This window comes from Rutidosis leptorrhynchoides, chromosome 7 (genome assembly GCF_046630445.1).
Source record: "Rutidosis leptorrhynchoides isolate AG116_Rl617_1_P2 chromosome 7, CSIRO_AGI_Rlap_v1, whole genome shotgun sequence".
In the NCBI taxonomy this organism is placed as follows: Eukaryota; Viridiplantae; Streptophyta; class Magnoliopsida; order Asterales; family Asteraceae; genus Rutidosis; species Rutidosis leptorrhynchoides.
Window position 1 is genome coordinate 87,485,662 of NC_092339.1, and position 23,148 is coordinate 87,508,809.

General features: G+C 36.5%; 2 protein-coding genes across 3 annotated transcripts; both read left to right on the forward strand.

Moving 5' to 3' along the window:
- Window positions 1–868: 868 nt before the first annotated feature.
- On the forward strand, window positions 869–4,680 carry LOC139857056 (peptidyl-prolyl cis-trans isomerase CYP65). Of its 2 annotated transcripts, XM_071845765.1 has the most exons (12): window positions 881–963; window positions 1,077–1,212; window positions 1,337–1,399; window positions 1,917–2,020; window positions 2,121–2,212; window positions 2,318–2,407; window positions 2,505–2,580; window positions 2,666–3,033; window positions 3,119–3,375; window positions 3,467–3,755; window positions 4,000–4,116; window positions 4,231–4,680. In XM_071845765.1, the coding sequence occupies exons 2-12, from the start codon at window positions 1,085–1,087 to the stop codon at window positions 4,432–4,434; spliced, it is 1,788 nt and encodes a 595-aa protein (XP_071701866.1). In that variant the 5' UTR covers window positions 881–963; window positions 1,077–1,084; the 3' UTR covers window positions 4,435–4,680. The 2 variants fall into 2 exon arrangements, with proteins under 2 accessions (XP_071701865.1, XP_071701866.1); XM_071845764.1 differs by having other exon boundaries at window positions 869–1,212.
- A 14,564-nt stretch (window positions 4,681–19,244) lies between these two features.
- LOC139857728 (ADP-ribosylation factor-like protein 8b) lies at window positions 19,245–21,955 on the forward strand. The gene is made up of 6 exons (XM_071846557.1): window positions 19,245–19,435; window positions 20,866–20,947; window positions 21,070–21,102; window positions 21,211–21,332; window positions 21,404–21,565; window positions 21,663–21,955. The coding sequence occupies exons 1-6, from the start codon at window positions 19,398–19,400 to the stop codon at window positions 21,778–21,780; spliced, it is 555 nt and encodes a 184-aa protein (XP_071702658.1). The 5' UTR covers window positions 19,245–19,397; the 3' UTR covers window positions 21,781–21,955.
- Window positions 21,956–23,148: the final 1,193 nt, after the last annotated feature.

Consider the following 23,148-nt stretch of genomic DNA (forward strand, 5'->3'; position numbering starts at 1 on the left):
ATGGCGATTCATGAACGGCGTTGTATTTCACGATTCATTTTGTTCTAAAAGTAGTTTATTAGATGTAATTAGAAGTTTTACTTTTCGTTGGATTTAAAATAGAAGTCATTTAGCTTCCAATTGAAACTTATGGCTTTCTATGCCTTTATAATTTTCCCTTAGCGTCTTGCTAGGGAACGTTTGATTTATAATATATATTCTTTGGCTGTTAAAAAAAAAAAAAGCGTACAAGTAGATGTTAATCATATAAAATCACTTATTATTAAATGTGAAAATAAAAAGGAAAATGCTAATTACAACCTTAGTGTTGTCTTTAAGAAGCTTTTCAATGCAATAATAGTAGTTACATATGTAAGTTAGAGAGTTTTTTTTCTTCATAAAATTAGGTGGTTATTTGTAATGTACAATCAAAACATACATGCACAAATTTCTTAATGAAATCACGTAGACTTGCCTGAGTGGCCACCGAGTTGTCCAACGAAGCACACCACCCGAGTTCAATTCATGACTATGCCAAATTGTTCAAAAAGAGAGTGTGACTAGAGGGTGCGCATAATGCGCAATTCACCCGGTACCAGGTTTCGCACTCGGGGGGCTTGATTACCCGAGGTTTTACCTTCTATGAGAGATTCAATGTGCACGTTCATAGGAGGGTTTCCTCAGTTACTAAAAAAAATAATTTTTAATGACAACCCTCAGGATTGTCATTAGCATTTTTCAAATAAAAAATCATATAGCTACAAAATTTTGGAAGTTAATGAATGGGCTGGCATCAAAATGGGCCGGATCTTGACATCCATTGTAAATAGTAATTCCGTAAATTTAAGTGGGTTTTGCGCCTAAAAGTCAGTCCGTCCGGACACTCCAAAATTAAGGCGGCTCGACGGAAAGATAGCGACCACCGGATACCAGATTTAAAGAAGCTGCAATCTTAATACTTACGTCGTCGTTTTACTTCACCTGGTAGGGCGTTAACAAACAAAAACCACAACCATATCCTTCACCACTAGATATTTCATCTCACTTATCATTTCACGAAACCCTAATTTACTCCAACTAAAATTATATAAATTCAGAAAGAAAGATGGGGAAGAAACAACACAGTAAAGATCGTATGTTCATTACAACGACGGAATGGGCCACCGAATGGGGCGGTGCTAAATCCAAAGAACTCCGTACTCCTTTCAAACGCCTTCCTTTCTATTGCTGCGCGTAATTCCTCTTTTTTTTTTTTTTTTTTTTTAAAATTTTTTTTTTTAGCTAAATTTATATGTTTTTGATAGTTATGTGATTTGAAGATTGAGTTTAATATTTGCTAATTGATTGCAAATTGCAGGCTCACGTTTACTCCATTTGAGGATGCAGTTTGCACTGATGATGGCAGTGTTTTTGATATCATGTAAATCTTCTTTCCTAGGGTTAAATATCTCTATATCTATATCTATATCTAATTATTTTGTCGTGTTAATAAGGTGTACATTTTTTATTTTTTTATAAGCTGTATGAATTTATTTGAATCCTTAGAGAAGCTTACAAGTGCCATTTATGATATGACTACCTCCCAATGGAATACATATTATCATCATTAACCCTGCAACTGCAACTAAAAATCACTTTAATTTCTTTTCGTACGTTTGTCATACGTTTCATGTTTGGTTAAGTTTTTGAGGACTTTCTTATTTTCATTTGAATGAAGGAGAGTTAAATGATGGATCACAATAGTGTGCGATTCATTTTGTTTTATAAGATCATAAACAGTCGATTTTGTCCAATTATGTCTTTCAGTATTGAGTTTGTGCAGATTAATAATGCTTGTAGAGTTAAGGTTCATTGCCAGGCAAATAACTTACCTGTTGCCATACTGTTTCTTTGGTTTTTAGTTGTTTTATCTTATTTATTAATTAAATATGCTGTAGGCACATAATCCCGTACATAAGGAAGTACGGAAAGCATCCCGTTTCAGGAACACCTCTCAAACAAGAAGATCTCATCCCGCTAACATTTCACAAGAACTCTGAAGGTATCATTGTTTAATCTTATCTTCTATTATCTTATATACATGTATGCTCATGTTGTTATATTGAATGCATCATTTGTAAACTCCTTTTTCTACTTTGTAGGAGAGTATCATTGCCCTGTGTTGAACAAGGTTTTTACAGAGTTCACGCATATTGTTGCAGTAAAGACAACTGGAAATGTGTTCTCATATGAGGTCCATATCTATATACCCAGTTTTATTATGATTTTTTTCTATCGAAAAATGTTAAGTTCTCAAATTGAATTTTATTCAACTTCATCAGTTTCGTTTTCTGTACAGGCAATCAAAGAATTAAACCTTAAAACCAAGAACTGGAAGGAGCTTTTAACTGATGAACCTTTCAAAAGGGATGACATCATTACAATTCAGGTAATTATTTTTCCTTGATAGCATTGCTTACTTGCTTTTGACATAAGATTTAAATATTTGTTTTTACATCTTTGACTTTTTGTTTAATCCTTCTTAGAATCCAAACGCACTTGATAGCAAAGCTCTGTTGAATTTCGACCATGTTAAGAAAAGCTTGAAAGTTGACGATGAAGGTATTTAAAGTCTCCTTATTAATCAAATAAAGCTTTTTTTAAATCCTCACCATGATAATGAACATTTCAAATTTTCTTTCTTCAGAACTTTCGAAAATGGAGTCCGATCCAACCTACAACATAAACGTGCGTGGCGATATAAAACAAATGCTTAAAGAACTCAAAACCGAAAAGGGACGTGAACTTGCACTACATGGTGGTGGTGGAGACAAGGCTCAGAACGAAAGAGCAGCTGCACTCGCTACTCTATTAGCTGCTCGAGAACGCATAAAGGATAACCCTAAGTCAAACGGTGAAGCCAAATCTCAACAGGCTTTCAGCATCGTTGATGCTGCATCTGCTTCTGTACATGGAAGAAGCGCAGCTGCTGCTAAGGCGGCTTCAACTGATAAAACTGCCGCTCGAATAGCCATGCATATGTCCGGTGACCGTACTCCCGTAAACGCTAAGATGGTTAGTCTTCATTTTACGTTTTCCAAATCATCTTAATAACTTAATTTAGAAACATTTATATAATCTTTTCTTATTTGTTTTGTAGGTAAAGAGCCGTTACACAAGTGGTGCGACATCTAGGTCATTCACGTCTACGTCATATGATCCGGTCACAAAGAATGAGTATGAATATGTTAACGTTGAAAAAAACCCGAAGAAAAAGGGTTATGTTCAACTGCATACTACACATGGTGATCTAAACATAGAATTACACTGCGATATAGCTCCAAGGGCATGCGAGAATTTCATCACGCTCTGTGAACGAGGCTATTACAATGGAGTAGCTTTTCACAGAAATATAAGGTACCACTTCATCTTAATCTTTAATTCAATCTTTTTTAGCATAAAGATAAAATAAAAAAAAAACGTTTAATAAAAATAAATAAATTTGCAGGAATTTTATGATACAAGGTGGTGATCCAACTGGGACGGGTAAAGGAGGCGAATCTATATGGGGAAAGCCATTCAAAGATGAAGTAAACTCGAAATTGCTTCATTCTGGGAGAGGTGTTGTTAGCATGGCCAACAGTGGGGCCCACACAAACGGGTCGCAGTTTTTCATCTTGTACAAGTCTGCGACCCATTTGAATTTCAAGCATACTGTTTTTGGTGGAGTTGTAGGTGGCCTGCCAACTTTGACAGAGATGGAGAATGTCCCCGTTGATGACGATGATCGACCTAGGGTCAGTCTCACTTCCTATTTTTTTACAAAATGTCCATTTTACGTTTAATATCTACGTTTTATATCTACATAAAATAATTATGATTAAAACCATTTTGTACCCTGAACTTTGATTTAAATATCATTTTGATGATTAAAATATTATATTAGGACTTGATTTTTCCTTATTATGTTATTACTTTTTTTGATATAAGGAATAAGCAATAGTTGTGTGTTGATATGTTTTTTTGGGGGACTTTTATCAGGAAGAGATAAAGATAAATAGTGTATCAGTATTTGTGAATCCGTACTCAGAACCAGATGAAGAAGAAGAGGAAGAAAAGAAGACCGAGGAGGAGAAAACTGTGGAAGATGAAGAAAACGTCAGTGTCCTCTTAGACAATTTTGATTTATTTATATTACAATTTTTATTTTATTTTGTTTTTTTTTTTTAATATTACTGTGTATGTGTATGTATGTTTTTGGTGCGTATTCAGGAGAAGATTGGATCATGGTATAGCAATCCTGGAACAGGAGCCGAAGCGGACGGTTCAGGTGGTGGTGTTGGTAAATACCTGAAATCGAAGACCTCTAATAAAGCCGACTCAACTGTTGTACCTGATATTGGTGGAGGAGGACAAGTAAAGAAAAGGAAACTGGGTGTCTCGACACGAGATTTCAAAGATTTTTCTGGCTGGTAAAAAAAAAAAAATTCTCACTTTTTCGTCATGAAAATGCAAGTAGCAGCATTGAGAATGTAGTTGTGTTTTTTGTACAGTTGGTGATGCATAATGCATTCATTGAGAAAATTATGTGTTTGGAGTCTTTATGATACACCATTGATTTTGTTAGATGACATATTCGTCTGTAATTTCAGTTATAAAGAAGTTTGACTTGTACCTGTAATACCAACAAAGACCTCCAAATTCATGATTTGACTATTTGATTTACCTTTCAATTAAGTACTTTGTACCAATTAAAAACAATAGCATCTACATTTAACCTTATTTGACGTAATGTTGCTTCTCATAAATTCACTAGCATTTTATTCTGTTATGTCTTCGTTTAGGCAAACATCCAGCTTCAAACTAAAGGAACATCTTTATAGATTGACTTAATAGTTTATCGTATTTTTCTAGTCACCAAGGACTTAAAACCTATGTTACTTTTCATACAAAACTTTATATTTTTCTACATTATTTTATAGTCATGGAGGACTTTTTACGCTTTGCTCCTTCTCAAGGAGTGACCATATATATGACAATTGATAGAATATGAATTGGGTAATGTTATACTGATATCTATATCTATCTATTTTATGTTTATTCATCCGTATACATATTTGTTTAATTCACTTAATCAATATCCAATAAAATTAAGTGGATTACCATCGAGCATTTGGCTGAATGATGTGTGAGGATTAACTTTGAGGACTCTGTCCCATGTTCGAATCTCAGAGGGGGCGAACTTTGAACTATCTTGTGATAGTTTAATCACAAAAAATGTATAATATTGGTCGTCGTTAGATAGTAATAATTTGTTATAATGTACTTCCAGATAGATATAGATTTTAACACATGTAAATGGGTAATTTCAATGTCTATTTGGTTTAATATACTTTCTTCTTCTAATTTATCGCGGATTACTATATAGTTTCTTCTACCATTAACAAACTACATTATTGAAAAGATAACTTGATTATGCGTGATAAATGTACGAATTTCGTTCAATTTAAGTTTTAATTATAAAGTTTCATTAAATTAAAAATATAGAATATATTATCATTTCACAAGTTATTCATGTTCAATAACACTTTAATAGTTTGTGAGATATATGTAAATGTGGACTAACTCTAGGGGGTATCATAGTGCATGTTGGGGAGAGGTTGCTCCTACTTATTTTACTTATTATCTATTTTTAAATACACTAGCTAAAATTTTTTTTCTTAAGGTAAGGCCACATGCAATGGTTTGTTAAAGCTCCATGTTAACAATGTTAAAGCTTTAACAATGAATGTGGGCAGTTGGTGAAAGGTGGCGCCAGCCACTCGTGCAACGAGGATGTGAAGGAAAAAAGAGGACCCACTATTTTTTTTATTTGTACTTTGTGTTTAATTATTTGTACATTTTATATTTTATAGGTATATTTGTGGGTATATTTAGTTTGAGATGGAGTGTGTGATTGTGAGGGTTTAGTGAAAGGATTATTAAAGAGTTTGTACTGATGTGGCAGGGAAAATGTATGCTAAAGAAATGAACGATTGCAAGTGGCCTAAGTAGACTTAAAAACTAAAGTAACTTCAATTATTTGACCCCTAATCTTAGTTTCACTCACAGCCAGATTAGCTTATGGGTCACATGGCCAAAGACCCAGGGCAACAAATGGTTGGGGATAGCAAATTATTATAGGCTAAGTTTAGAATTTGACTTTTTTTTTTAAGAAGTGATATATGTTTGATCCACATGAAATTGCTATTGATATATGCGAGAAAATTGGTCAAAATGCTCTTATTTTAAAAATTAAAAAGTGTTCAATAATATGTCTTAAAAATTGTAATTGCAAAAATACTCATTGTCCACGCATCACAGACCTAGTATGATGCGTGCAGACCCGTGCATGATGCACTAATGCGTGTTGATGAGATAATCACCAAAACAACCCAATTCGAGCGCAACATGCAACAAGCACCACGCACCGGGCGTGGTGCTTGGTGCGTGGAGGGAGATGCATCAAAATTGAACTTTGAATGTTCGTATCTTTTGACTCATAGCTCCGATTTACTCATCATTACTTTTAATGTTCGAGACTCAACCTTAAAGAGTAAAAAGACCTTCAATTTTTCCATTTTTTATTTTGACTTTTAAACAGACTTGACCGCTGATAACTTGCCATAGAACATTCTAATTTGTGATTCGATAAATTTATCACTCATGTACACAAAAAGTACACGAAAGCGGAAAGATAACAGCGGTCAAAGTGCGTTTAAAAGTTAAAATCAACGAAAAAAGGCCAAATTTAAAGGTCTTTGAGGCCCAATTTCAAAGAAATTTTGGGACAAATCGCCTAAAGTTTTTTTTTTTTTTTAGCGAAAAGGAGCCATATATTAATATTGAAAATCATCAAAGTGATGATTTAAACCCTTGGGTTACATTACATGTATAGGAAATTGAAATTGACAAAAAATGAAACAAAAGACCACAAAACATTGCACGACATTAGAATAAAATGCCTAGTCGTTCCGAATCAACATCTTCGAGTTTGCATCCCATACAAAGGCTTGATGTCCAAATAATAACTTGGAAGACGAAGCCCACATAAAGACTTTCATCTTGACTTCCCGAACCAAACTATACCAACAAGAGAAACATGAATTGAAAATCGCTTCATTCCTAGCCGTCCAAATCGCCCATAAAATGGCCGGGCCGATTAACTTCCAAAATTTTGAATCTTTAAAGACCATTCGGGAAAACCGATAGAACGAAAATTGGAACAACGTTTTCGGGATCACGCATCTAATACTCCACCATTTGAAAAGTATCGACCAAATGTTAAATGCCCATGATCAATGCATAAGTAAATGATTTGGAGTTTCGTCATACTCTTGACACCATACACGCAAAGAAGATTGTCCGGTCGAGAGAATATGTTGATACCGAAGAACTTGTCTAACCTGAATATAGCATTGCAAAGCTAACAAATGAAATACAGAAAACTTAGCTGGATTGCGATTGTTCCAGATATATTAACCCATTCCGGGCCTTGATGTTGGGCCGAAACAAAAGAACACGCATACCTTCAAATACAATGTAATCTCTATCGCAACCCATCACCTATATGACATTGTCGGCCTGTGAATATGAAACAGTAACAAAAGATAGCAGCGCAAATAACTGAGAGGCTTCATAACACTCATATTGTGGTAGTCGGAAACAAATGTGGAAGCCCCAAACCACTTGAGGATCATAAACAGAGAATAGGGAGTAACAGTCGATAACTTTTGCATATTTGAAATTGCTTTAGTATAATGAAGGAAAGAAACAAAAAATTTAGAAAACCATTCGAACCCACTTGAACATTGTAGCGACCCGACCAAATCATGTTTGACGGCGCCGTCTACTTAGGTCCCGTTACGTGGTCATAAGTCTTTAAGACAAAGTTTGACCAAAATATGTCGCCTTCATTTCAAAATAAAGATTGTTCCCAAAGTTTACAAGAATTGTTCAACCAATAGTTAAGTTACAACGTTATAATACGAATGAAATCTAGGCGACACGGTTTAAAATAAAGTCAAAAGACGCTCCATGAAATGCACATATACTCGACATCCAATGCAAGTATCAAATAATGAGCGGAAGCATGTATCATGTATCGTTCAAGGACCTGAGAAAAACATAGAAATCTGTCAACGAAAACGTTGGTGAAATCATAGGTTTAAGTAAGTAAGTACAAGTGAACCACAAGATTTGCATCAATGAAATAATAGTAATACATTCCAAAAGTTTGTTTCACGAGCACCCAATTATCAATGCTTAACGTTTCCTTCCATTGAACCCCATCACTTAGTGCTAGAACATACACTGTCTCTCGAAAATATATTTCATTCGTAAACGGTAGCGAACCGTTTGAATGAGGGTTTGTCAAACCCATATGGATCCATACAACATAAGTTCTCGCTTACACCCGGCAAGTGTAACTAATGATAATCGAATTGAGGATTTTGTTCTAAACTCGTATGTAGAATGTTTGTTTTCCTGTACTTGTGTTCACTTAGTAAAGAAATGTTTATGTTTTCTCATCCCAAATGTAAGTTCAAAAAGAGTAAAAGTGGGACTATGATCTCACCTTGAATGCACGAGTGGTAAAGTACTTCGACAAGTAAACGTGTGCAAAGAACAATGCTAGTCTTGACCTAAACAATAGGTTTGTATCAATAACGGTAAACACGATAGGTCAAAGATGTTCAATTAGTCCTATGGCTCGTTACGACTCGATTATTTAGCATGTGAAATCAAATTGTCAAGTTTCATGCAAGATACAAGTATATAAACAAGTTAGGAAGGTTGCATAATCATTTGGTTAAGTTTGACAAAAAGTCAAACTTTGGTCGGTCAAAGTCAACGAAAGTCAACACGTTCGGGTCGGGTCCCGAACTATTTTTCTGAGGTTTTTAATCATATATGAGCATGTTAGAACAAGTTTCATGTGAATCGGAGGTCCGTAGTATGCCAAACATTTTCCATAAAATGGACACCGGAGACAGAAGCTGGGCACGGCTTATGCCGCGCCGCGGCACCCTTCTGTCGCGCCGCGACAATAGGCGGGTGCTGGTGCCTGGTCTGTTTCACTTGTCCAACTTGATCCAAACTTCAAATAAGCATAAAACGCAAACCGCAAACACTTAGGACTCGCACCTTATATCGTTGGAAAGCTCTTTTGACATAGAATGCAACTAAACACAATTTAACAATCAAAAACCTCATTTGTAACAACCGAGTTTTCCAACCAAGTGATCATTCAATGCCCACATTAATGCTTCAAACTCACCAATGCACATTTAATGATTTGGGCATTCAATGCATACATGTGACATGCCATTTTGTAGGTAATGGAGCATACAATACAACTAACAACTTACTTACAACAATTCATGGCAATCAACGCATCAAATAATCACTTCAAGTTCTTCAAACCCTAACTCAATTCCACCAAAAATCAATAATCAAGTTCATGAAGTTTTCTAAGGCAACCTACACATCAAATTGAAGCTAGTGATGCTAGTAACACAATTAAAACATCAACTTTCAACATCTAACAACATATGATCATCCAAAATTCAAGAACAACACACCAAAATTTAAGTTCATGCTAGTTACACTAAAACAACGAGATCGAGCATATAAATCATATATTCATGTTAGACTTGAGCCATAGACACTAATTAACACTTTTATAAGTTAAAAACATCAAGAACACAAAATCTAGTGATTTTAGAAAGTTACCCAAATGAGATGAAGTTGGTACCAAAATGAAGAGGATGGAGAGAGGATCACGAATATGTAATTTATTTTGTTGTAAGCCTCCTAGATCGGATTTAGATGATGATTGAATGAATTTGGTTTTGGGTGTGTGTGTTCTTGCTAGAGAGAAAGAGAGAGATGGAAATGAAAATGAATGGGTGAAAGGGGTTGACCCTTTGACCTAGTCAAGGGTTTGATCCCTTGTCAAGTTTAGTCCCTCAACTTTCGTTCGGGTGCGGGAATTACCTAAACGAGATAATTTAAAACGCGTATCAACGGGAGATGTTATAAACATATAACGGACTTTATATTAGTATAATGGAAAAGTAAATGGAAAAAGGCGGGATGTTACATTACCTACTCCTTAAAAGAAATTTCGTCCCGAAATTTAAGTAGGCGTAGTAGTCGTTGTTTCTTCCTCGAGATCTTGCGTTTCCGAATTCACGAATAGATGAGGATACTTCCTTTGCATTTGATCTTGTCTTTCCCAAGTAAACTCGGGTCCCCTTTTGGCGTTCCAACGGACTTTAACAATCGGAATTCGGCTTTGTTTCAATGTCTTGACGGAGTTGTCCACAATTTCAACCGGTTCCTCCACAAAATGAAATTTGTCATCAATAGTAAGTTCTTCGAGAGGGATGACGATATCGGGTTCGGCAAGACACTTTTTCAAGTTAGATACATGGAAGGTGGGATGAACGGAGTTCAATTGAGGCGGAAGATTTAAACGATAAGCAACGGTTCCAATACGCTCCAAGATTTCGAAAGGACCAATATACCGCGGATTTAGCTTCCCGCGTTTCCCAAAACGGATTACACCCTTCCAAGGTGCGACTTTTAACATTACTCGGTCACCGACTTGAAATTCGAGATCGTTGCGTCGTTTGTCGGTATAGCTCTTTTGACGACTTCGGGCCGTCCTAAGCCTATCTCGGATTTGAACGATTTTCTCGGTGGTTTCGTGAATGAGTTCGGGTCCGGTGATTTGTACGTCGCCTACTTCGGCCCAACAAAGAGGTGAACGACATTTGCGGCCATATAGCGCTTCAAAAGGTGCGGCTTTAATACTCGCGTGATAACTATTGTTGTAAGAGAACTCGGCGAGAGGTAAGTGCTTGTCCCAAGCTTTTCCGAAATCAATCACGCAAGCTCGTAACATGTCCTCTAAGGTTTGAATTGTACGTTCACTTTGTCCATCGGTTTGAGGATGATATGCGGTGCTCATGTCTAAACGCGTTCCCAACGCTTCTTGTAATGTACGCCAAAATCTAGAAACGAAACGGCCATCTCGGTCGGAGATAATCGATAAAGGTACACCGTGTCGGGCTACGATCTCCTTAATGTAAAGTTGTGCAAGTTTCTCCATTTTGTCCGTTTCTTTCATGGCAAGGAAGTGTGCGGATTTGGTGAGACGGTCAACAATAACCCAAATGGTATCATAACCGCCCGTCGTTTTTGGTAGCTTGGTGATAAAATCCATCGTTATCCTTTCCCACTTCCATTGCGGGATCTCGGGTTGTCGAAGTAGTCCGGACGGTCTTTGGTGTTCGGCTTTGACTTTGGAACATGTCAAACACTTGGAAACATAAGTAGCTACGTCCCTTTTGATGTTCGGCCACCAATATAGTTGTTTAAGGTCGTGGTACATCTTATTGGCACCGGGGTGAATCGAGTATCGTGACTTATGGGCTTCATCTAAAATAAGGCTTCGTAGATCCCCATAACTAGGCACCCAAATTCTTCCGGCGAAATATCGGAGTCCGGTTTCTTTAACTTCGAATCGAGAGGTGAGGACGTTCAAGTGTTCGAGAGAGATGTTTTCATCCTTGAGAGCCTCATCTTGGGCTACCCGAATTTGGCTATTAAGGTTTGTGTGGATGGTGATGTTTAAAGCTCGGACACGGAGAGGCACCGCTCTTTCTTTTCGACTTAAGGCATCGGCTACTACGTTTGCCTTCCCGGGATGGTAACGAAGCTCGCAATCGTAATCGTTCAAAGTTTCAATCCACCGTCGTTGTCTCATGTTTAGTTGTTTTTGATCGAAAATGTGTTGGAGACTTTTGTGGTCGGTAAAGATAGTACTCTTGGTTCCATAAAGATAGTGTCTCCACATTTTAAGTGCAAAGACGACGGCTCCGAGTTCGAGATCATGCGTCGTGTAGTTTCGTTCATGAATTTTGAGTTGTCGGGAAGCATAAGCAATGACTTTCGTTCGTTGCATCAATACACACCCAAAACCATGTTTCGAGGCGTCGCAATACACAACAAAATCATCGTTGCCTTCGGGAAGTGACAAGATAGGAGCGGTGGTAAGCTTTGTCTTCAAGATTTGGAACGCGGATTCTTGCTCGGTCGCCCAAATGAATTTCTTTCCCTTGTGGGTTAAAGCGGTTAGAGGACGAGCAACCAAAGAAAAATCCTTGATGAATCTACGGTAGTATCCGGCGAGACCCAAGAATTGACGAATGTGAGTAGGAGTAGTAGGAGTCTCCCATTTGCTAATGGCTTCGATTTTCGTTGGATCGACTTTAATACCTTGGTCACTTACAACATGACCAAGAAATTGAACTTCCTTTAACCAAAATTCACACTTGGAGAATTTGGCATAGAGTTGTTCTTGTCTTAAAAGTTCAAGCACAAGTCGGAGATGTTGTTCGTGCTCTTCTTCATTTTTAGAATAAATCAATATGTCATCGATGAACACAATAACGAATTTATCGAGATACGGTTTGCACACGCGGTTCATAAGATCCATGAACACCGCCGGTGCGTTAGTGAGACCAAATGGCATGACAAGGAATTCATAACTACCATAACGAGTTCGGAAAGCGGTTTTGGAGACATCTTCCCCCTTAACCCTCAATTGATGATAACCCGAGCGGAGATCGATTTTCGAATATACACAAGACCCTTGTAGTTGATCAAAGAGGTCATCGATGCGAGGAAGAGGATATCGGTTCTTAACCGTCAATTTATTTAGTTCACGATAATCAATGCACATTCGTAGGGATCCGTCTTTCTTTTTAACAAACAAAATCGGAGCGCCCCAAGGTGAATGGCTAGGTTGGATAAAACCACGATCAAGTAGTTCTTGGATTTGACTTTGCAATTCTTGCATTTCGGATGGAGCGAGTCTATATGGTGCACGTGCTACGGGTGCGGCTCCCGGAATAAGATCGATTTGGAATTCAACCGGTCGATGAGGCGGAAGACCCGGCAATTCATCGGGAAATACATCGGAATAGTCACTAACAATTGGCACATCATCGATATGCTTATCATCGGGCTCGACTTTCTTAACGTGGGCAAGGATCGCAAAACAACCCTTACGAAGCAGTTTTCTAACTTTAAGGCACGAAACGAGGTTGAGTCTGGTGCAACTCTTATCGCCGTAGACAATCAAAGGTTCACCATTCTCGATAGGAATTCGGATTGCGTTAAGATCACAAAGAATGTGAGATTTCGTTTTGACTAACCAATTCATACCGATTATTACATCAAAGCTTCCTAGTTCCATGGGTATCAAGTCAATTTCAAATTCCTTACCCAAAATGTTTAACGTACACCCCCGGTAATATGTGTTGGCACTTAATAGTTTCCCGTTAGCCACCTCAATGGTATAAGTGGTATCTAATGGAAGAGGTGGAGTGCTAAAATAATGAGTCAAAGTCTTGGATACAAAGCATTTATCGGCACCCGAATCGAATAAGCAAGAGACATAAGAATTGTTGAGAAGAAACGTACCCGTGACTAGTTCAGTGTCATCCCGGGCTTCCTCGGTGTTGATGTTGAAAGCTCGGCCGCGCGTATTGGTGTTATCTTTCCTTTTCGGGCATGCATTTCTATAATGACCCGTTTGACCACACTCGTAACAAGTGCCCGTCTTTGGTGCATTGGGCCACTTTCGAGCAACGGGAGTGGCACTTTTACAATCGTTGGCCTTATGACCAACTCCTTGGCACCGGTGGCAAATTATCTTACTACATTCGCCAAAGTGATGTTTGTTGCATTTGTTGCAAAGAGGTAGGTTCCCGGCATAACCCTTCTTGCCGTCGGAAGTGAAAGATTTCTTGGCAAAGTTGTTGTTGCTTGATTGGGAGGGTTCCCACTTTCTTTTGTTGCCGCCCGATTTATCCTCAGCCTTAGGTGCCGGAACTACGATTTCGTCAACCGTTTCGATTAGTTGGCGAGCCATGTTCATAGCGGCTTAATGAGTAGTGGGTTTGGATGACATCACCCCTTGTTTGATGCTTTTTGGAAGACCGAGCATGTAGAGCTCAATCCTTTGAGATTCGGGGTTAACAAGATTAGGACACATCAAGGATAGTTCGGCGAAGCGTTGATTATAAGCTTTAAGGTCGTTTCCGACCGCTTTCAAAGCTCTTAGTTCTTCCTCAAGCTTTCGGGTTTCTTCGCGCGGAAAATATTCAACAATCATCTTTTCCTTTAGATCGGCCCAAGAGAGGGCATGAGCTTCATCGGTACCCACCGATTGAACATAGGTGTTCCACCATGTTAGAGCAATTCCGGAGAAAGTGTGAGTGGAGTATTTGACCTTGTCTTGGTCCCGACAACCGCTTATGCTAAAGACGGCTTCCGTTTGCTCAAACCATCGGGTGAGCACGACCGGTCCCCCGGTTCCATCAAAAGTGTGAGGTTTGCACCCCATGAAAGCTTTATAGGAGCATCCCTCGTTTGAGTTTCCGGCTCCATTGTTGTTGTTGTTGTGGTTGTTATTATTATTGTTGTTGGATGAGTGACCGGCCATGGCCGCATCTACGGCGGTAGCTATCATCCGTTCGAGAGCTTGTTCGGGAGTTTCATTGCGGCGTACACGACGAGGAGCCATTGTTCCTTCAAGACACAAGAATATCATTGATTAGTATTCTCAATAATACTAACCGTGATATAGAATAAAGATAAAGAGAAGTTTTTCCTCGACTCGCCTTAAATTCTTTATGTCATAATGTCGGAACGTTCATATGAGTCACCGTAATATAATCCCGGAAATTATATTACCCTGATTCGTATGTGCATTCGACATCATTTCATATAGTCAAGGTGGCGCGTCAATCAAATTAAACAACGTGAGATTAAGATGAACTAAGAGTAGATATGAGTAGAAGCGTTCGAGTATAAATGCACAAGTAGTCAAGTAATTCCTACTTCAAGTCTATATGCCGGTTGTAGTCTAGACTCACCAATGTACCCTATGACTCGGGGTCGACACCAATGAACTCTAAATCCCTACAACCAACGCTCTGATACCATCTGTAGCGACCCGACCAAATCATGTTTGACGGCGCCGTCTACTTAGGTCCCGTTACGTGGTCATAAGTCTTTAAGACAAAGTTTGACCAAAATATGTCGCCTTCATTTCAAAATAAAGATTGTTCCCAAAGTTTACAAGAATTGTTCAACCAATAGTTAAGTTACAACGTTATAATACGAATGAAATCTAGGCGACACGGTTTAAAATAAAGTCAAAAGACGCTCCATGAAATGCACATATACTCGACATCCAATGCAAGTATCAAATAATGAGCGGAAGCATGTATCATGTATCGTTCAAGGACCTGAGAAAAACATAGAAATCTGTCAACGAAAACGTTGGTGAAATCATAGGTTTAAGTAAGTAAGTACAAGTGAACCACAAGATTTGCATCAATGAAATAATAGTAATACATTCCAAAAGTTTGTTTCACGAGCACCCAATTATCAATGCTTAACGTTTCCTTCCATTGAACCCCATCACTTAGTGCTAGAACATACACTGTCTCTCGAAAATATATTTCATTCGTAAACGGTAGCGAACCGTTTGAATGAGGGTTTGTCAAACCCATATGGATCCATACAACATAAGTTCTCGCTTACACCCGGCAAGTGTAACTAATGATAATCGAATTGAGGATTTTGTTCTAAACTCGTATGTAGAATGTTTGTTTTCCTGTACTTGTGTTCACTTAGTAAAGAAATGTTTATGTTTTCTCATCCCAAATGTAAGTTCAAAAAGAGTAAAAGTGGGACTATGATCTCACCTTGAATGCACGAGTGGTAAAGTACTTCGACAAGTAAACGTGTGCAAAGAACAATGCTAGTCTTGACCTAAACAATAGGTTTGTATCAATAACGGTAAACACGATAGGTCAAAGATGTTCAATTAGTCCTATGGCTCGTTACGACTCGATTATTTAGCATGTGAAATCAAATTGTCAAGTTTCATGCAAGATACAAGTATATAAACAAGTTAGGAAGGTTGCATAATCATTTGGTTAAGTTTGACAAAAAGTCAAACTTTGGTCGGTCAAAGTCAACGAAAGTCAACACGTTCGGGTCGGGTCCCGAACTATTTTTCTGAGGTTTTTAATCATATATGAGCATGTTAGAACAAGTTTCATGTGAATCGGAGGTCCGTAGTATGCCAAACATTTTCCATAAAATGGACACCGGAGACAGAAGCTGGGCACGGCTTATGCCGCGCCGCGGCACCCTTCTGTCGCGCCGCGACAATAGGCGGGTGCTGGTGCCTGGTCTGTTTCACTTGTCCAACTTGATCCAAACTTCAAATAAGCATAAAACGCAAACCGCAAACACTTAGGACTCGCACCTTATATCGTTGGAAAGCTCTTTTGACATAGAATGCAACTAAACACAATTTAACAATCAAAAACCTCATTTGTAACAACCGAGTTTTCCAACCAAGTGATCATTCAATGCCCACATTAATGCTTCAAACTCACCAATGCACATTTAATGATTTGGGCATTCAATGCATACATGTGACATGCCATTTTGTAGGTAATGGAGCATACAATACAACTAACAACTTACTTACAACAATTCATGGCAATCAACGCATCAAATAATCACTTCAAGTTCTTCAAACCCTAACTCAATTCCACCAAAAATCAATAATCAAGTTCATGAAGTTTTCTAAGGCAACCTACACATCAAATTGAAGCTAGTGATGCTAGTAACACAATTAAAACATCAACTTTCAACATCTAACAACATATGATCATCCAAAATTCAAGAACAACACACCAAAATTTAAGTTCATGCTAGTTACACTAAAACAACGAGATCGAGCATATAAATCATATATTCATGTTAGACTTGAGCCATAGACACTAATTAACACTTTTATAAGTTAAAAACATCAAGAACACAAAATCTAGTGATTTTAGAAAGTTACCCAAATGAGATGAAGTTGGTACCAAAATGAAGAGGATGGAGAGAGGATCACGAATATGTAATTTATTTTGTTGTAAGCCTCCTAGATCGGATTTAGATGATGATTGAATGAATTTGGTTTTGGGTGTGTGTGTTCTTGCTAGAGAGAAAGAGAGAGATGGAAATGAAAATGAATGGGTGAAAGGGGTTGACCCTTTGACCTAGTCAAGGGTTTGATCCCTTGTCAAGTTTAGTCCCTCAACTTTCGTTCGGGTGCGGGAATTACCTAAACGAGATAATTTAAAACGCGTATCAACGGGAGATGTTATAAACATATAACGGACTTTATATTAGTATAACGGAAAAGTAAATGGAAAAAGGCGGGATGTTACAAACATGTTGATAAGTCGAGAGTTTTCATATAAATAGATATCGAAGTTAATTCGACTTTTTTTAATAATAAGTTAATTAAAAATAGATATCGAAGTTAATTTGACTTTTTTTTTTTGACTTTTTTGCTCCGTTGGTCCTTCAGTTATACACGAAATTGCAATCCGAGTCCCTTAAGTTTTTTTTTTGGTTTTTCGAGTCCTTTAAATTGCAAAATTTAGAAATTCGAGTCATTCCGTCAGTCTGCCGTCTAAATTAGCCGTTAATGCCATCACGTGACCAAAACGTGATGGGTATTTTCGTCTTTTTAGTTCAAATTCAGCCTTTAATAAGTTTGAAAAGGGTTGATGCACAGTAACATTCATCTTCATCATCTACATTCATAAACCCTATTTTAGTCTCTAATCTAATTAGATTTAATACCCAAATATAATTCACATAATTTCTTTCATTTCCGTTAGATGAAGAACAAAAACCTGAAAAATCCAACAAAAAAGGGTTTTCTTTTTCTTTCATTCGCTTAAACCCTTTTGGGTATAATCCCTCCATATTTTTTTATAGATCTGAGAATGTAAAAGTGAAGTAGATGGATTTGGGGATTTTTGTTACGGGAGTTGTTGTGGATTTTCTTTCACAACAGACATGTATCTTTAATTCTAAAACAAAAAATCATATGAACCCTAACAAATTAGATCTGTAAATCATCATCTCTGATCTCAACTCTGATAGTCTGATATGCTCTCCATCTCCGTTATCGAGTCTAATATGCTCCGATCTGGTCATCTTAACTCCGATATGCTCGCCATCTCCGTTTTCGACTCCGATGTGCTCCGATCTGGTCACATCTGCCATTCTGTTGTACAACTTCAATATTACACATCTATTATAATTATATGGATGGATATCGCAAAATATTGGAGGAAAATGTAACCTCATTCATTTGCTTGTAAGTTTTATGAAATCTATATTCATACTCCCTGTTTACGAATCCAAGATGTGAGAAACAACTTTTAAATTGAGCTTTAAATTAAAATTAAATGGTAGTTAGGTGGGTGTGATTATTAGCAAGTGAAGTGATGTACTTCCAAATTCGTTTATGGATTTTTTTTCCTTGTTTAACAAATCGTTAGTGAATTTTTGTTAAGAATTAGTAATGTTAGCTAATCAAGTATATAATTTTGCTTTGTTCAAGTTTGTAATTGTAATTTTGTTTATGTTTAGATTCGGGTAAACATCTGTTAAGTTTGAAAGAGATGGGTTTTGTTAGATGTTTAGAAACTTGATTGACGATATGAGTTTTATTTTCTTTTGATTTTTAGATCTACAGATTTACAGAATTTTGGTAGATTTTGGTTTTGTGATTATTCAAGTTTTGATTTGATTATATGTTTTGTAATTATCAAGGTTTTGATTCTGGGTCTTTGAAATTGTTAATTGGTGTTCATAAATATATCAAGGTGTTGATGTGGGTTCTGTAAACAAGAAAATGAAAAAAAGAAAAGAAAAAGAAACACTTCATGACAGCCCAAAGACAAAGTTACCCTAAGTCACATGTTGGAAACGATGCAAAAAGACGAAAATACCCATCACGTTTTGGTCACGTGATGGCAGTAACCGCTAATTTAGACGGCGGACTGACGGAAGGACTCCGATTGCTAAATTTTGCAATTTAAAGGACTCGAAAATCCAAAAAAAAACTTGAGAGACTCGGATTGCAATTTCATGTATAAATGAAGGACCAACGAATCAAAAAAGTCTTTTTTTTTTTTTTTTTAATAATAAGTTAAGAGTGAAGTTCCACTCAACAGTTTTCAAATTCCTCTTGTTTGGTTTGGTTTAATCTGATTGGTCCACGTAATAACCACACAGCAAACCTGATCTGTCTGCCAATAATCCACCAGTTTCTTCAGAATTCATCCCCAATTTGTCTTTTGTTATTCCCTTCCCTTTTCTTATTATCAGGGCAAACAAAAGTAATCTTAAATTTCATTCAATTGTTTTCTCTGCACAAACACCAAATTCAATTTTGACCGTCAAATATAAAATCTCTTTCCTGTAGTCTCTCAATTTCAATCTCAATCGCAATGGGTTTATGGGAAGCTCTTCTCAATTGGCTTCGAAGGTAATCTTCAATTACTCCCTGCTCAAAATTGAATTCAGTTATTTAAAATTTGCCTTTTATTATTAGGGTTTTCATTTTTACTCTGAGTGAGAAAAAGAATGATATTTTGCTAGGGATCTGTCGCGTATTTGATTCACCGAATGTAGAATTTATCTGTTTAATTATACGCAATTTTGATTTTTACTTGTAATAATTTAGTAAATATAATTTAGTTAATGCTGAAATTAAGTCTTATCCTTTGTATTAGTTACTCTGAGTGAGAAAAAAAAAAAAATGATCTTTTGCTAGGGGGACTAAACCACGATCATCTCCCGTTCTGACTATGCCGATGCAGCGATAATAACCCCGCCCCCATCGCTGTCCGGGAGGAAACCTTGAAACCGATCCAAGGGCACGGCCAAGTAAAACACCCCTTCCCTTTACCCCCTCAAACGATATGGGAAAGGTGCCATGGGTGGATACTTCATGGCAGGGATGAAATTGTGTTTTTAATATGTAGCCAACGGGGGTCGAACGTTATACTATTTTATGTTCTGTACAATCAGGACATTACAGTTACAAACATCAAGAAATAAGTCAATAACAAAGATTAAAAAACGTGGACTTTTATACTCGTAAGGAAAGGCATTCTTAGTTGAAGTACTAAAACACATAGTGCCAAAAACCTCCGCCACTCCACCCCTTTCCCATAAGATCGTTCGCCTCTCTACATTATGAAACTAAAGCATAAAATTGCTATTAATCACATGACATTGTGAAGAAATGTAAATATTGATGATGCTTAGTTGATAAGTTGCTACATGCTTGTTTGGTTTTCAGGACGTAATTGTTTGCTCTTTTCGTCACTTATCCAATTTATTAAGGTATTTGTAATATTTTGCCACAAAAAAAAAAAAAAGTACACAAGGGCTAATGTATTTGATAGAATTAATAATAGTTGCTTACTCTGTACCAACAGTCAGAGTATTGTTAAGATAACTATCCTAAAGATAACAAGATTGAAGGTAATGATATTATGATGAGCCTACTAAATGTTACAATTCCAACAATTAAACTGGACACCTTTGCAAATTGTTAAAGAAAAAAAGAAAAGAAAATAAGTGCTTGTTAACAATCATTGTGAATTTTTGATGGGATCTTATTAATCATTTCAGCACAATTTCAATTTTTTCTCGCTATACATTTTTTATCAGTTGCTTTCTCACCTATCAAAAATACACTATTTATTTTTTATTGATCGACGTTATATGCTTACTTAAATCCCATGAAACCAGAATGTGGGAGCTCTTTAATAATGTTTAATAGTTTTAGAGGTTATTCATGTGCTGTCAAATTACGTATCCGTATATAGATAATCAGACTGCAATTGATTATTATACAATTGTCGTATTTAACAACTGAATAATAAACTTGGGGTTGTTATGTTACAGTCTCTTTTTCAAGCAGGAAATGGAGCTTTCCTTGATAGGGCTCCAAAATGCAGGGAAAACTTCTCTCGTTAATGTTGTCGCTGTACGTTAATTACACCATTTTTTCTTATCGAACATCAATTTATTACTCTTACTTTCGTTGATTAATCTTGTTTAATGGTGCTTCAACTGCCTTTTTTTTTCTCTTTTGTTTTGCTTGCATAGACTGGTGGATATATTGAAGATATGATCCCTACGGTGCGCGCTTTCTCTAGAGTTCATACCAAATCAAATTTCACAACTACTATTTATATTATTATATTTTGTTTGCTATAATAACTTGTTAAATTAAATATTAATCTACAGGTGGGTTTCAATATGCGTAAGGTAACGAAAGGGAATGTAACAATTAAGCTATGGGATCTTGGTGGCCAACCCCGTTTTCGTAGCATGTGGGAGCGATATTGCCGTGCCGTTTCTGCCATTGTGTATGCTTCCATTATTTATTTATTTATTTTTTTTTTTTTTTTGTGGTCTTATATCTGTACATGTTGTGCAGCTATGTTGTCGATGCAGCAGATCAAGATAACTTGAGCATATCAAAAGGTGAACTTCATGATCTGTTAAGTAAACCAGCACTGAATGGTATACCTTTACTTGTTTTAGGCAACAAAATTGACAAAGATGGTGCTCTCTCTAAGCAAGCTTTAACTGATCAGATGTAAGAAATCGTGTAAATACATGTTTTCTTTTTATTTGATTAATTATAATTATTAAATTATATGTTTGCTTATGCTTATTTGAATGAGTTACTGTAGGGACCTGAAATCTATCACGGATAGAGAGGTATGCTGCTACATGATCTCTTGCAAGAACTCAACAAACATCGACTCGGTCATTGATTGGCTCATCAAGCATTCAAAATCAAAAAGTTAAATGAGTTTGAAAAGTTGTTTTAACAAGTAACATTGTCTTTTTTTGTTCTTGAGTTGAAGTTTGCTAGTGTTAATTGTTTTGGTTGCATTATTTGTTTTGTGATGAATTTATATTGTATGATGAATGTATAGACTTCATGAGTCACTAAACATAGTTCTTATTGAGATCGTTTCTACTTTGATATGTTTTGTCTATATACTTAGGGATGTCAATTAACATCAAACTAATGGATATTCACATGATACTATGCACTAACATGGATATGGACGTGGATTATTAGTAGATAAATATATACAGCAATATACATACACCTTACGTATACGAGATCAAAATTTTTACATGTATTTTAGGTTAAACAAAAAAAAAAAAAAAAAAAAAAAAAAAAGCCATATTAGTAGATCAAATTTCTAGACATGTATATTATAGGTTACACCGTTACACAACAATGATAAAAAAAAACATATCATTTTAAATAATAAACAACATACAAGTGTTTTTTTTATTATCATAAACTATATTTACCAGTATAATATAAAAATTTAGTCAAATTTATCGCAATGATTAACAATTTGTTTTAATATCCAATGGATGGATGTTAATTTACTAGTTCTATTTAGCAGAATATGAGAATATGGATGTAGATGGATGATTTGTAATTTTGGTGGATAATAATACAGTATGAATGAAGAATTATAATGAGTACATATACATAGTATGATATAGTCACCCGGATCGATGTTAAGTTACATCTATACTAATAACACTATCCTTGATCCCTGCTAAGGTCAGATCTTGGAATGATCCAACTAAAGCCCATGGTCTACTTAATGGATTTGCACCTGGCCCATTAAGAGATTAACTAATGGTTGGTTTGATTGTATCGGTTTTGTTGATCCTTCATTTATTGCTTCGGTATTTAATTTTAACTAGTTTTTTTGCCCGCGCTTTCGCTGCGGGTTGGTTTCGAAAAAGAAAAAAAGCACTGTAGCTACAGTAGCAGCTACAATAGCGGGTATTCGGGTCGGGTTGGTGGAGTGGGTCAGGGGATCCGGATGGTATTGGGTTAGTAGTTTGGAGTGTTGGGCAAATCATGTTTTGGAAAAAAAATAAAAAATAAAAAATAAAGAGTTACTATTAACGCATGGTGTCAACCAATCACATGGTGACACCATTTACCACAATTTATATATATAAACTAGGTTTTGAGCCCGTGCGTTGCACGGTTGCTCAAAAACCGTTTCAGTTTATTTATATATAAAAATTTTGTAGTCTAGAAAGAGCTGTAGTATCGGAAAGATATAAATTACACAATTAATTATATATTGTATAAAAACATCTTATACGGAGTATAATATTTGTTTTGATACA

Excerpts from the sequence above, each read along its gene's own strand:
- LOC139857056 (XM_071845764.1), top strand. The coding sequence starts at position 1,085 with ATGGGGAAGAAACAACACAGTAAAGATCGTATGTTCATTACAACGACG. Across the intron at positions 2,408-2,504 it reads ATGACATCATTACAATTCAG|AATCCAAACGCACTTGATAG; the intron begins GTAATTATTTTT and ends AATCCTTCTTAG. Across the intron at positions 3,756-3,999 it reads ATGACGATGATCGACCTAGG|GAAGAGATAAAGATAAATAG; the intron begins GTCAGTCTCACT and ends GACTTTTATCAG.
- LOC139857728 (XM_071846557.1), top strand. The coding sequence starts at position 19,398 with ATGGGTTTATGGGAAGCTCTTCTCAATTGGCTTCGAAG. Across the intron at positions 21,333-21,403 it reads CGTGCCGTTTCTGCCATTGT|CTATGTTGTCGATGCAGCAG; the intron begins GTATGCTTCCAT and ends CATGTTGTGCAG. Across the intron at positions 21,566-21,662 it reads CAAGCTTTAACTGATCAGAT|GGACCTGAAATCTATCACGG; the intron begins GTAAGAAATCGT and ends GAGTTACTGTAG.